The 14510-nt window shown below is 32.1% G+C and overlaps 1 protein-coding gene across 1 annotated transcript; it reads left to right on the top strand.

The window, feature by feature from the left end:
- Nucleotides 1-4062: 4062 nt before the first annotated feature.
- Nucleotides 4063-12921, top strand: LOC127712631 (transmembrane emp24 domain-containing protein 2-like). Its single transcript, XM_052219192.1, has 4 exons — nt 4063-4328; nt 6446-6641; nt 7008-7115; nt 9169-12921. Exons 1-4 carry the CDS (start codon nt 4140-4142, stop codon nt 9291-9293), a joined length of 618 nt encoding a protein of 205 aa, XP_052075152.1. The 5' UTR covers nt 4063-4139; the 3' UTR covers nt 9294-12921.
- The last annotated feature ends 1589 nt before the right edge of the window (nt 12922-14510 follow it).

The following is a 14510-nucleotide window of genomic DNA, read 5'->3' as shown; positions in this document are numbered from 1 at the left end:
TAAACATTGATGCGGGATAGAAAAATAAATAAAATTATTCCTTAGATTTTCATTTATGAATCGCTTGGTCGTCTATTGTAGTTTTAATCGGTATGCTTGTAAATTTTTCCATGAAACAACGTTTTATAATATTTTTAATTGTTCATTTACTGCCCAGAAAAATAAAACTTAAAACCAAAAATCTACTTAATAGTGACGGATCACAACTCCCTTATATACCGAATAACTTGAAACGGAGAATTAGTACACTTATACATCACAAGCAACCAAGACTCAGAACATAATTTTACATTGATAATAAAAGTTGAAATCTTAATGTTTTTGATAATAACTTGATAAAAATATACTGGAAATAAGAAATATTTTTTAATTTTTTTTAATTTTATGACTGCAGATATAACGGCACATGTAAATGCTCTTTTGTTCCGACGTTGTAAAGTTCCGGGCGGAAAGAACTAACTAGCCGAAAAGTTCCGGAGGAACTTATTAACTAGTTACTTTGTTCTTCCTCTGGTTTAAAAGTTCCACCGGAACAAAGTGACTAGTGGAAAAGTTCCAAATCAACCAGTTAGAAAGTTCCTTTTTGCCAAACTGGTCCAAAACCTGAACTAACAAACTAGCCCAAAAGTTCCAACGGAACTTATCAACCAGTCACAAAGTTCCATTTGGAGAAGTGATGCAAAGTAAAAGCGCAACATATTATATTTGAACATTTCAAAGGGAAACCAAGATACTGATTACAAAAGTCAAAAGGAACTTATCAACTAGCCACAAAGTTCCTCTTTGGCAAATATGTCAAAACCGGAACTAACAAACTAGCCCAAAAGTTCCAACGGAACTTATCAACCAGTCACACAAAGTTCCATTTGGAGAATTGATGCAAAGTAAAAGCGCAACATATTATCTTTGAACCTTTTCAAAGGGGAACAAAAGTGTCTTATATACTGATCCTCATTCTTCCCCCTCTTCATTATTATGGTACTTAATTCGGTCAGAATGTTTCCTTCATAACGGAATAAGTTCTATAATTTATTGTTATACATTAATCTGAAATTGATATTTTTAAAAGTACCCACATGAGGAGGGGGTATTCTTCCCTCTCTTGAGGGTACTATGAATACTAAATTTGCATGATAATGCAACTTATTCCGTTTGCTACATTGTTCCGGGACTTTTCAACTAGCTACTTTTTGTTTGTTTGTTTAATAAAAAAAACTCTTCAAGCGATTTACGTGGGAAGAGGCGAATTATTGTCCAAATCGCCTCACTTGATACAGTCACTTTTCATTGAAACTGGTTTGGTGAACTTGGTTTTACAGTGCCAAACTTAGAAATCTCCCACTTGTATGACAATCTACTATGCATCCTGGAGATTAATTCAGACGTGGGAGATTATCTATATCCATTTAAGAGCAAAAAAGGAAGCCATCACGAAGAGTTGCTGTGAGGGTTCATGAACTTATAGATATTCAACCAAATGTCCTCTGTCAGAATGAATACGAGATCATGCAGACATCTTCTGACATCAGACTCGGACTTCTCTTGAACTGAATTTTAATGTGCGTATTGTTGTGCGTTTACTTTTATACATTGGCTAGAGGTATAGGGGGAGGGTTGAGATATCATAAACATGTTTAACCCCGCCGCATTTTTGCGCCTGTCCCAAGTCAGGAGCCTCTAGCCTTTGTCAGTCTTGTATTATTTTTAATTTTAGTTTCTTGTGTACAATTTGGAGTTTAGTATGACGTTCATTATCACTGAACTAGTATATATATTTGTTTAGGGGCCAGCTGAAGGACGCCTCCGGGTGCGGGAATTTCTCGCTGCATTGAAGACCTGTTGGTGACCTTCTGCTGTTGTCTGTTCTATGGTCGGGTTGTTGTCTCTTTGACACATTCCCCATTTCCATTCTCAATTTTATGTTCACAGACTTACGGGTTCCCTTAGCCAAAAAGAAAACTGTGAAACTTGTACCCAATAGTAATAAATACACGAATAACAGTTACAAATACAAAAGTAAATCTAATGTGATGTATATGCCATGACGTTGACCTATATCTGTTAACTTTACGTCATTTGGTCTCTGGTGGAGAGATGTCTCATAGGAAATCATACCATCCTTCTTATTTTTATGATAAGCAAACAACTCACATAAAACTGGAAAGACTTAATACAAGACATACCGCAAACATAACGAATAAAACTGTTTTGTAACATATACAGTATACAGCTCTGACCATCTGGCCATCAAATGAACGCAGCTAGAATAAGATGCCTTCCAATGACTTTGTATAACATTTCAGAAATAGTTATTACTTTGTTATCAGGGTTTGACACTAACTAAATGTATGTACTAGCCTGCAGGGCTAGTGAAATTATTATTCTACTAGTCCTCTTGTCAATTCACTAGTCCTCCAAGTGCCGAAGGCACTTGGACGGTCGTGCCACCGGCACGACCCTATCTAGGAGGGTCTGGGGGCATGCCCCCCCCCCCCAGAAAATTTTGATACAAATGAAGCTAAATCCTGTGTTCTGGAGCATTTCCAGAGGGTTTTGAACACGTTTTGTTACATGAAATTTCACTGGTTTGCTAATAAAAAATAACAAAAAAAAAAAAAAAATATTTTAATCATCTATATTAAGAATGTGTTCGAATTATTTTGAAGACCCCTTTCGATCATTACCTCATCATCATCCTCATTTTACTTATCATTATTACTAGTGTCTTTAATGAAGATGGATAAGTTAGGGATTTAAAAATACACCCACAAAAGAGGAAAGGTTTGCCCTTGCTGTTTTTTGTCATAATTCTTCATGGACTCCTTCTTTTCCCTTGTTGTTTCAGTTTATTTATTTTTTGAAGGAAAAGATTTTATTCCTAAAAATCTGTATAGTTTTACCAGAGACCAAGGAATTGTATAGTATACAAATCCTTGCAGAGACCTATAATTTTGTTTTTATGACAATAATTCAATGATAGTGTTTGCCTCAAATTACATTCGAAATACAACTTTTTCCCCTAGAGAAAATTCCCAATTACTAAAAAAAATGGCTTAATATTCCTCCCAATTAGTTGTACATTTTCCCCGAACAGTGATTGTATCGGTAGTAATGTATGTAAATTTCGTATTCATGTTATTATTTTGTTATTATGAAAGCACTTTTGAGGTCCAGGTTTCTGATTAGAATCATCACGGCGTTTGTAACGCACGTGGTTTTCAATGTATTAAGTACCATCATTGTTTCCGTTTCTTTCCCCTCCCCAAAAAGTACCTTTCATGTTAAAAAATGTCTGACAATCAAAATATACGTGAATAAACTGTACAATAAAGACAGCAAAGGTCAGCAAAAAATCTGGGATTTGTTGACAATTAAAATTTTGTGAAATTCCTAGTTTTAAACAAAATTTTGACTAGCCCGTCGGACTACTGTGATTTGTATAATAGTCTTACTATCAAAATCCTTGGTGATTTCTATGCAAAATGTTTAATACCTTCAAAAAAGAATATGATCAACTATAAGTAACTATATAGAGAATCACTGAAGCATGACTGTAGCGGGCCCCCTCTTATGGCAGTCAGTGGGCCCCCTTATAAAAATTTCTGGATCCACCACTGACCCTATACATGTACCACAACTATAACTATTTTTAAGTCAGGAGTCTATGGTTCAGTGCATGGTTGTCGTTGGTTTATGTCTGTCATATTTGTTTTTTTGTAAATTGTTTTGTTATAAATTTGGCCGTTAGTTTTCCCTATTGAATTACTTCTGCCATATGATCACTTAAGTCGTTGATTTATTGATTTAGTCGAAATTTAGCATTATATGCTACTTACTTACTTACTTAGTTACTTACTTACTTACTTACAAGCAAGCTTTAATTCTTGTATCCTGTTTTATTTGTTTGTTTGTCTCGGAATCTCCTCAATGAAAGACATAGAGACTGGTATTTACAATTTATTTTTTTCATCTTTAAAAAAGTTATTGTATATTATTGAACAAAATAATTCGCTGGTGTTCAGATAAAGCATTTGAAGAAATTTAGTCATGCGCAATACAAAATTTAACGTGGCATCCGGAAAGAGTGTCGTTGCATATTTAGCTACGTGTTGTTACCGGCAAAAACAGATTTATCCATAATGATTGAAATTTTAAAGACAGTTTTGATATTTGTAGTTGCAACGATATTCTTCGAATCAGCTCATTGTTTATTTGTTAACATAGATGCAAATGCTGAGGAATGTTTCTTCGACAAAGTGACATCGGGAACGAAAATGAGCCTGATGTTTGAGGTTGCAGAAGGTGGCTTTCTTGATATTGACATAAAGGTATCAGAGTCTTATCAATTAAATAAGGGATCTGCTCCCCCCAAACACCCCACATGTCAGTGATTTTGATATAAGGCATGTGTTACCTGTGACAGGTTGGGTATACGTAATATCTCCATTTATGGGTATTAACTATAATTTACATGTATGTACCCTTAAACAGGTATCAATGTTTAGTAATAAAAATAAAATGAGGCAGGCATTACCTGTGAAAGGGGACGAAGTCTGGATACATTATTTTTTTAATTGATGCATATTTGAACTTCATGAGAATCTGAAAAAAAAGAAATGGAAATACGGAAACGTTTTCCAACGTTGCTCCTGTTGTTAGGGATTTAAGTTGTGACGTCATTTTCAATGTATACAAAAAACCGCTATCATCAGGTAACGTTTTTTTTTTTCATATCAAAGAATTATCAAAAACAACATGTTTACGGGAAACAATATGATGCTCCTTCCAATTTTACAAGTCTTGTGACAAACAAGACTGGAAGAAAGAAAGAGATTTCTGTGCAAATATGGGAAATTAAAAAAGTTAGAAAAAAAAAAAGGCAACCATTTAGAGTTCATTAGTATATTTTTTTTTTTTTTTTTTTCTCAGATACCATGACTTAAAAATCATATGGATAAAAGTTAATAGTCTTGAAAAATAGGAAGTTTGGAGGTCATTGTCTTTGAATCTGGGTCCATTCACTCCCATTCAAGTTTGCACCCATTTAAAGGTTTTGTTTTGAACAATTTTTAATGGTGTTTGAGTTAATGTATTGCTATGAAATAAAGATAAGAAGCTTTTTTTTTGTTTTAAAATAAAGTGGCATTACAAAAACATAAACAGGTTTCCTGTAGTGTTTTGTGAATTATTTAACGAAATGAATAAGAATTTTGTCATGATGATCAAAGGCCAATTTCATTTATCTGAGACTTGTAAAAGAAAGAGAAAAGATTCCAAATGACTATCAAACTCTTCACAATGACAATGCCACGAATAACATGAAAACCTGGCCACAAAGCACATGTTTATTAGGTCAAACCAATAACAACACAGTCTGCACCAAAAAATTTTCCAACTACTAGTTAGAAGACAAATATTCAGACATTTTCCTTATGTGTCTAAACAAAGTTTTGCAAAAATTTACTAGTCCGAATAAAATTTTACTAGTCTGGGGCATTTGACTAGTAGTGGTTAACGGTGCAGGCTGCAACAATCATGATTTTCAAACATTTAAAAATAATACCAAAATAGCTTTGTAAATACCTTATTAACATTTAATATTTATTCAACTAATCACAAAACAATATTTCATTTAAAAAATTCACAAATTTTTATTCATGGAAATATAAATATTGTGATATATATACATCTAAATAAAACATCTAGTAATTTAACCTGTATTTGAATGAAAATTGGGTGCTAACGAACCCAGGGGCGAACGTATGGGGTACGAAAGTGTTATGGGAGCGAACAGACCCAATACCATCATCTTTGTACTTGGCTCTCATTTGAACAGGGAAAAGTGATGCCATTTATATGAATATTTGCACACTGACACCCATGTGCAATAGAAATACAAAATTTGACCAAATAATGTAGAAGTAAGTAACTATATATATACATTTGTAGGTCACTGTATGGCCTTCAACAATGAGAAAAACCCATACTGCTTAGTTAAGCAAGCTATAAAAGGCCCTGAAATGACAAATGTAAAACAATTCATACAAGAAAATTAAAGGCCTGATTTGTGCAGAAAACAAGAAACAAAAAACAAATATGATATTTACAGCAAGAAACGACAGCCACTGAATTACAGGCTCCTGACTTGGGACAGGCACATTGTTATTCAACTATGATTTAGAATCTTGAATTTTCTTCCACCATTAAAAAACTGAAAATAACATACTTCTATCACAACCTAAATGAAATGATTGTCTTGCATCTTCATAAGTGAAGTTCTTTTCTTTGACTTTTTCAAGCAATTACAGATGCATGACAATTGGCCTACATGTATCTAAGGTGCCGAAGGTCAATATTTAGTGACCCTAGGCCTACGACAAGTAAGTAATAAAAAAATTTGCCAGATTTCAGGTGATTATATTAAATGAATCATTTATTTTTGCAGATTTATGGTCCAGATGGCAAAGTCCTTCATCAAGGAGAACGAGAATCTAATGGCAAATACACCTTTGCAGCCCATATGGATGGAATGTACAAATATTGTTTTAGTAACAAGATGTCCACTATGACACCTAAAACTGTCATGTTCTCAATGGATTTAGGAGATAAACCTAAAGGAGGAGAAAATATGGAATCAGATGGTAAGTGCTCATTCAAATGGTCATCTCTGTTTAACTAATTCACAGTTTTTTAGGCTTTGAGTGAATAAGAACTTTTCATATGTTGTATGTGTATATTTGATTTTAAATGTCTTATAAAAGATCATCATACTATTTTCAGTTTTAAAAAAATATAAATTATTATTATTATGATAAACTAGATATCAAGAATTCAATATAGCGACTTTTTCCATGGAGATTATTTGTTATGAGCTGTAAATGTAGATTTTTTTTTTGCAGAGTAAAGGCTAATTAAAACAAATTGCACTAGAATTTGGATTAATTGGAATAAGCCAAAAACTGCTTTTAACCTCATATAAACTTATCTTTTTACCATATGATTTTTAGCTCATCAGAATAAATTAGCAGAAATGATCAATGAATTATCAACAGCTCTGACAGGAGTTAAACATGAACAAGAATATATGGAAGTTAGAGAAAGAATTCATAGATCAAGTAAGTTATTATATAATGTAAATTTCAGTATAATATATGCTATCTTTTGTTATCCACAGCCTGCCACTGGACTCTCTCATGACGACTTAGTAAAATTTTCTCCTCACTTTCCATCACAACTGGTTCTAGTATTTTGTGTTTGAATTTCCAGTGTAAAAATTATGTATCTGTAATCATGGCAGGGATCACCATGAGCTGTTTTAGCGTGGAGGTGCGCCACGCTTGGATTTATCTCTGCCACTTTTGATTTTCATGCACCACGCTTAATTTGGTGTCCGCCACGCTGATGGTAATGCCTGTAAGAGTTTGATGACAAGACATTTCAGTTCTTCTTCCATGAAATTTACTTGATATAAACCAGTATACAGAATATAAAATGTTGCCAAAATATTCATCATCAACATGTTTAACAAAAATAAATTCAGAAGAAGGAGATTGAACTGTTTTTTTATACGACCGCAAAAAAATTTTGCAGTCGTATATTGGTAGGACGTCGTCGTCCGAAGACACATTGGTTTTCACACTCTAACTTGTGTTCAAGTGTATGGATCTCTCTGAAATTGTACTGCAAGGTACCATACCACAAATGGAAGACTGGGATTGATTTTGGGGGTAATTGCCTCAAAATTTTAGGAATTAAGGGCCAAAAAGGGGCAAAAAAACAAGCATTTTTCTAGTTTCATGACAATAACTTGTGTTTAAGTGTATGGATCTTTATGAAATTGTACTACAAGGTTCCATATCACAAAGGGAAAGCTGGGTTTGAGTTTGAGGGTAATTGCCGCAAATGTTAGGAATTTGGGACCAAAAAGGGGCCAAAAAACAAGCATTTTTCTAGTTTCCAGACAATAACTTGTGTTCAAGTGTATGGATCTCTCTGAAATTGCACTGCAAGGTACCATACCACAAAGGGAAGACTGAGATTGAGTTTGGGGGTGATGAATCATAAGGGGGTTCAAAAAATTGGGGGGGGGGATTTTTTTTCCTTTTTTTTTGTTTAAAATTTTCCATTTTAAATTGGTTATTTCTGATTTATATATAAAAGCAAATAATAATGATATGGTTTGAATAGGTAAATTAAATTTTTTTAAGTTCTTAGACCACATTCATTCTGTGTCAGAAACCTATGCTGTGTCAAATATTTAATCACAATCCAAATTCAGAGCTGTATCAAGCTTGAATGTTGTGTCCATACTTGCCCCAACTGTTCAGGGTTCGACCTCTGCGGTCGTATCAAGCTGCGCCCAGCGGAGCATTTTATTCTTTCATATTAGCACAAATACATGCCTTTGTTTAAAAAAGAAGTTTTTAGAATAAAAAACATATCGTAGTGATCGACACTATGCAGACAGAGTATGTTCAATATAGATCTATATTCAACTGATCTAAATACATGGTTATTGAACCTAGAACCAACCATTGATGAGAGAGTCTCAATGATAATGTACACTTTCTGTCATTACATGTATTTCAACAGAATTTTTGATCTTTTGCACAATGATATATATATATCACAGTCAGCAGAGAACTGAATTCTTGCAAACCTTGAAATATTGAAGTTTAAAACCAACACATTGTTTGCCATCTTCAAACAGGCAAAAACCTGGAATTTCTTTGAACCAATAAAGCATGGATAACAGGCCATACAAATGACTGCTCATGACAATTTCGATCTTGACTCTTGTATAGATTACAGTCTATCACAGAAGAAGTATATTGATCTGTTGTATGGTGGTGTTGGGTTCATTTTGCATAGGCCTATATTCATATGAAATGAGATCATGATGTGGTATGATTGCAATTGAGACAACTATCCACCAGAGACCAAATGATGTCGATGTTAGTAGCTAGAGGTTGCTGTAAGGCATTCAACAATGAGAAAAACTCATACAGCAAAGCAAGCCATAATAGGCCTCAATAAAAAAAATGTAAAACAATTCAAATGAGAAAACTGACTTTTTTAATGGTTGAGAATTTTTTGTTTGTTGTTTCTTTTCTTCATAGAAAATTTAAAGCTACAGATGTTTTAACAAATGCTTTTTTACTTTTTCAGTAAATGACAACACCAATTCAAGAGTAGTACTATGGTCATTCTTCGAAGCTTTAGTACTGGTAGCAATGACATTAGGACAAGTATATTACCTGAAAAGATTCTTTGAAGTACGACGGGTGGTGTAGGCTGATAATAAATTTAGGAGATACACTTTACAAATTCTCACACTGTGCAGCTAAAATATAACACCCAATCATTTTCAGTGGTTATAGTGCTAACATAATTGCATTTTTAAAAAGACATACAAATGTATTGTACTATGCTTAGATTAATTGTCACAGTGTATATATTTATTTGTACTAAGGTTTGTAGGGATAATGTTAATATTTTACCAACAAGTATCAGATTAATGCATTGGAAAAATTTTGTTGCTTAGAAAAATTAATCAGAATTTGATCAACAAATTATGATGGTAATAAGATAAGTTCTGGGTCCTCTGTCATAAAACTGTACTCAGTACTCGGAGTACAAAATTTGTGCTCGAAACACCAAATCCAGTATTTTGATTGGTTGATTTCTGAGTCAGAGTACGATAATCGTGCTCGAAACTTTTATAACCTCAAGGCCTGATATGTAAAATTATAGTACAGAATACTGTTTAGTGTCTATGAATATTGAGGATAAACCAGATGTTAATTTTACTTTGCTGATAATTAAATAGATGGCCATGCAATATTTGAGTTTTGATAGGAACAGAAACACAAGTCTGTATTTGCCAGAATGTTATTTTCAGTGGAACAGTATATTAACACCATCATTATAATTTTGATTTCTACATGAAAATGATTAGGTTAGATGTTTTAGCTTGATATCAGTTCATCCATCATTCCATATTGATAGTACATTGTACTTACGTTACAATATGTTTCATCATCTAAAGGTAGTTATTAAAGATAATTAAAATTATTGATATTTATTCTGATAAAGCAGATTTTAAATCAAGGCTTGCCTCGAGTTCTATAAAAGATTCAATATTTGATATTTACAATAGAATTTTGAATTGTTCAAAATAATGAAGGAGGAAAAAAAATCTGCAATGTATTTTTATAGCATTGTATAAAATTTAGACAAAAAAAATCAGTATGAATTCCTACATAAACATGATAAAAGGATTTATAAGGGCAGAGAGAGATCTCACTGCTTCTGAGTGTTGTTTCAAGTATTAAAAAGCTTAATACCATTTGAAAACCTAAATTTTTATTTTACAGTTAAAGAATTAAAAAAATTGTGTTTGTATAAACATCAAACTTGAAACTTTTAATACAGAATCACTTGAAGTAATTGAAATTGTTCATGTTCATTCATAATTTCTAGAAACAGAAGTTCAATAGTTTATATTAAGATATGGTACATGGTACATTTTTTTAATTTTATTTTTGTTTGAGTTTAAATATATTTCAAAATGTTTGTGTATTACTAAATGTAGGGACTTAATAAATTCATAAATATGGGAGAAAAAGGTTAAGTTGAGAAACACAAGATAGTTTTTTTATCTAACCATAGATTATGCAACCAGATTTTTAAATACTTTTCTCTACAATGCAACCGTCACTATGTGTTAACAAGTTGAAACCAAGTCATTTATAAAAAAGCTATTCAAGCTACATTATTGTTCTGCAAAAGCTTATTCCTACTGACATTTTTTACCTAAGACATATATATATGTATTTACTTTAATAATTTTCTTCATGCTAAGTTTATTGTGTTCGTTCTTTTATTATGTAATAAGTATTAATGTGTAATAGGTGTTGTTAGGATTAAATTTGACTGTAGTAAATTTACCATGAACACTTAATGGATACACAGTGTTGATCCAGCTTGTTAACAAAAAAATCAAAGATGAAATGTGCTCTCATTAATCTGGAATATTTGGGAGAAAGTTGAAAGCAAAGGCAAAATTTAATAGAGGCTTCTTTATTATCTTGAAATGAAACTGGAATAATAAGATAAATTTTCTCTCTGTGTGCTCACTTTACTTACTTGCTTGTTAGAGGGACATTATTACAAGTTTACATGTAAAATGTTAATATTTTTGCATGTTTTGATGTTTTAATGAAAAACTGCCAGTTAAAGATATATGGGACAGTTAAAATCTCTGAACTAAGTGGTAAAATAAAAAGTGCCTTGTGATACCTCTCATACACCTTTCAGTAAATAAAACTTTGCAGAAATTTGAGTTTATAATTTATGTGAGCATTGATAAAGATCAGAGAAAACTTATATATCAAAGGTGGAAAACAAGTTTTAATATAAGTTTTTATAAAAAAAATTAGCCTGTTATGAAAATCTTAAAATTCATTGGTTAGAAAGAAGGGAGATAATCTAATTCAACAAATCTGGGAATTTTATCATAATTACAAAAGGAAAGAGAATAGAGCTGGTACTTTGATAGTTATTTCTTAGTATTTCATGAGACTGTTTTCTGATGTACACTTCAGCTTTGGATCTCGTACAAGGGACTATCAAGTTTACAATAGAATTTTGAATTGTTCAAAAATAATAAAATTGAACAGTGTGGGGTTATTCCTGTTATTTCACTTTTTCCTAGACAAATAATCAACCAATAATAATTTGAAATTCCAAATAGTGTATTAAGATTGCATTTATCTAATGAAGACTATCACTTTGTCAGTAATGCCTTAATGTTGTTTTTTTATGTATAAAATAATATTGAACTGAGACATGGTGTACAAATAACAAATGTATTATAAAGTAAAGTATATGTACAATAGAAGATTTTAGAAATAGATCATTGCTCATCAAATGGCTGTTATGTAAAATAAACCAATTGTATATTTTAATAATTGCTGAATGGGTAGTGCATCTGAATGAATGTCAGCGATTTACTGTATTATGCATGTGGAAAATTTATTTTACCAGAGAACACACAACAATATTTATGTTTTAAAATTAAGCCAAAGATCACAAATAATAATTACAATACTGTAAATTCAGAAATTATTGCATGCATTTATTATTGCTATGTTGCCGTGACAGAATAAAATGTAAGAATAATTATTGCGATTACAGGAAAAGCTGCATACAAATATATGTCAGATTTCAGAATGCGAGTTCCAATTATTGCAATACTCACGCAGTTGCATTGTTTGCAATAATTAAAACGTTGCAATAATTTCTAAATTTACAGTAATAATAAAGCAATATATTTCATATGGTAATTTGTCTGCTAATGGAATACATATTATGAACTAAATGTTTACTTGATTATTGTAAAAAGAGTGGAATACATTGTATTTCTGTTAATTTGTTATAAATATTAAAAATGTCATTTTCTATTTTTACGAAATTATACTTGAAATATGTATGTGGTACTTTTACAGTTAACATAAGAATAACAAACAAACTTGGAACATCAAACCTAAGTTCTACATGTATTTTCATTATAATAAATGTTTTGAAGAATAACATAACATCACCTCACACTATGACAGCATGTTTGCAACCTGTAAACTTAAATTGAGCTTGATAGATTTTTTTCTCTCAAATAATTACATATGAATACTTTTTAAAGAATATATATTTCAAACTAAGTCTTTTTCGTATTTTTGTTATCTATTTAATTCACATGTTTTGTTGAGAATTTTCATATTATGGAAAGTTATTTTATTTTCACTTTTTTTTTCATGTGTGATTGCTAAATATGTGACCTAAGTTTGAATGTGACACTGATGAAAGAATGGTTGGTGTTTGTCTTTGAAATGAAAGAAAAGAATAAAAGACCTTAAAAAAGAATGTTTTTCTTGTTTTTATACGACCGGTCGTATATTGGTATGACGTTGGCGTAGTCGTCCAAAGACAATTGGTTTTCGCACTCTAACTTTAGTTTAAGTGAATGGATCTCTATGAAATTTTGCCATAAGGTTCAATACCACAAAAGGAAGGTTGGGATTGATTTTGGGGGTTATGGTACCAACAGTTAATGAATTAGGGGCCAAAAATAAGCATTTTTGTAACTTCCAGACATAACTTGTGTGTTAGTGTATGGATCTCTCTGACATTGTACCACAAGGTTCCATATAACAAAGGGAATGCTGGGATTGATTTTGGGGGTAATTGCCTCAAATATTTAGGAATTAGGGGCCAAGAAAGGGGCAAAAAACAAGCATTTTTCCAGTTTCATGACAATAACTTGTGTGTAAGTGTATGGATCTTTCTGAAATTGTACTACAAGGTTCCATATCACAAAGGGAAATATGGAATTTAGTTTGGGGGTAATTGCCCAAAACGTTTAGGAATAAAGGGCCAAAAATAAGCTTTTTTCTAGTTTCCAGAGAATAAATTGTGTTCAAGTGTATGGATCTCTCTGAAATTTTACTGCAAGGTACCATACCTCAAAGGGAAGGCTGGGATTGATTTGGGGGGTAATTGCCTCAAAATTTTAGGAATTAGGGGCCAAAAAAGGGGCAAAAAACAAGCATTTTTCTAGTTTCCGGACAATAACTTGTGTGTAAATGTATGAATCTTTATGAAATTGTACTACAAGGTTCCATATCACAAAGGGAAAGCTGGGTTTGAGTTTGGGGGTAATTGCCCTAAACGTTTAGGAATTTGAGGCCAAAAAGGGGCCAAAAAACAAGCATTTTTCTAGTTTCCAGACAATAACTTGTGGTCAAGTGTATGGATCTCTCTGAAATTGTACTGCAAGGTACCATACCACAAAGGGAAGGCTGGGATTGAGTTTGGGGGTGATGAATCATAAGGGGGTTCGAAAAATTTGGGGTGGGGGGGGGGTTTTCCCCTTTTTTTTCTTTAAAATTTTCCATTTTTGTCGAGCCTTCGACTTTTGTCAAAAAAGCGAGACATAGCGATCCTACATTCCGTCGGCGGCGTCCACAAATATTCACTCTGTGGTTAAAGTTTTTGAAATTTTAATAACTTTCTTAAACTATCCTGGATTTCTACCAAACTTGGACAGAAGCTTGTTTATGATCATAAGATAATATCCAAAAGTAAATTTTGTAAAAAAAAAATTCCATTTTTTCCGTATTTTACTTATAAATGGACTTAGTTTTTCTGCCAGTTAACATTACATTCACTCTGTGGTTAAAGTTTTTGAAATTTTAATAACTTTCTTAAACTATCCTGGATTTCTACCAAACTTGGACAGAAGCTTGTTTATGATCATAAGATAATATCCAAAAGTAAATTTTGTAAAAAAAAAAATTCCATTTTTTCCGTATTTTACTTATAAATGGACTTAGTTTTTCTGCCAGGAAACATTACATTCACTCTGTGGTTAAAGTTTTTGAAATTTTAATAACTTTCTTAAACTATCCTGGATTTCTACCAAACTTGGAAAGAAGCTTGTTTATGATCATAAG

The sequence above is a fragment of the Mytilus californianus genome, unplaced genomic scaffold (assembly GCF_021869535.1).
Source record: "Mytilus californianus isolate M0D057914Y unplaced genomic scaffold, xbMytCali1.0.p SCAF_8, whole genome shotgun sequence".
Classification (NCBI taxonomy): Eukaryota; Metazoa; Mollusca; class Bivalvia; order Mytilida; family Mytilidae; genus Mytilus; species Mytilus californianus.
The sequence above is the reverse complement of the archived record's forward strand: the minus strand, read 5'-3'. Positions and strand labels throughout refer to the sequence as shown.

Excerpts from the sequence above, each read along its gene's own strand:
- LOC127712631 (XM_052219192.1), top strand. The coding sequence starts at position 4,140 with ATGATTGAAATTTTAAAGACAGTTTTGATATTTGTAGTTGCAACGATA. Across the intron at positions 4,329-6,445 it reads TTCTTGATATTGACATAAAG|ATTTATGGTCCAGATGGCAA; the intron begins GTATCAGAGTCT and ends TTATTTTTGCAG. Across the intron at positions 6,642-7,007 it reads AGAAAATATGGAATCAGATG|CTCATCAGAATAAATTAGCA; the intron begins GTAAGTGCTCAT and ends TATGATTTTTAG.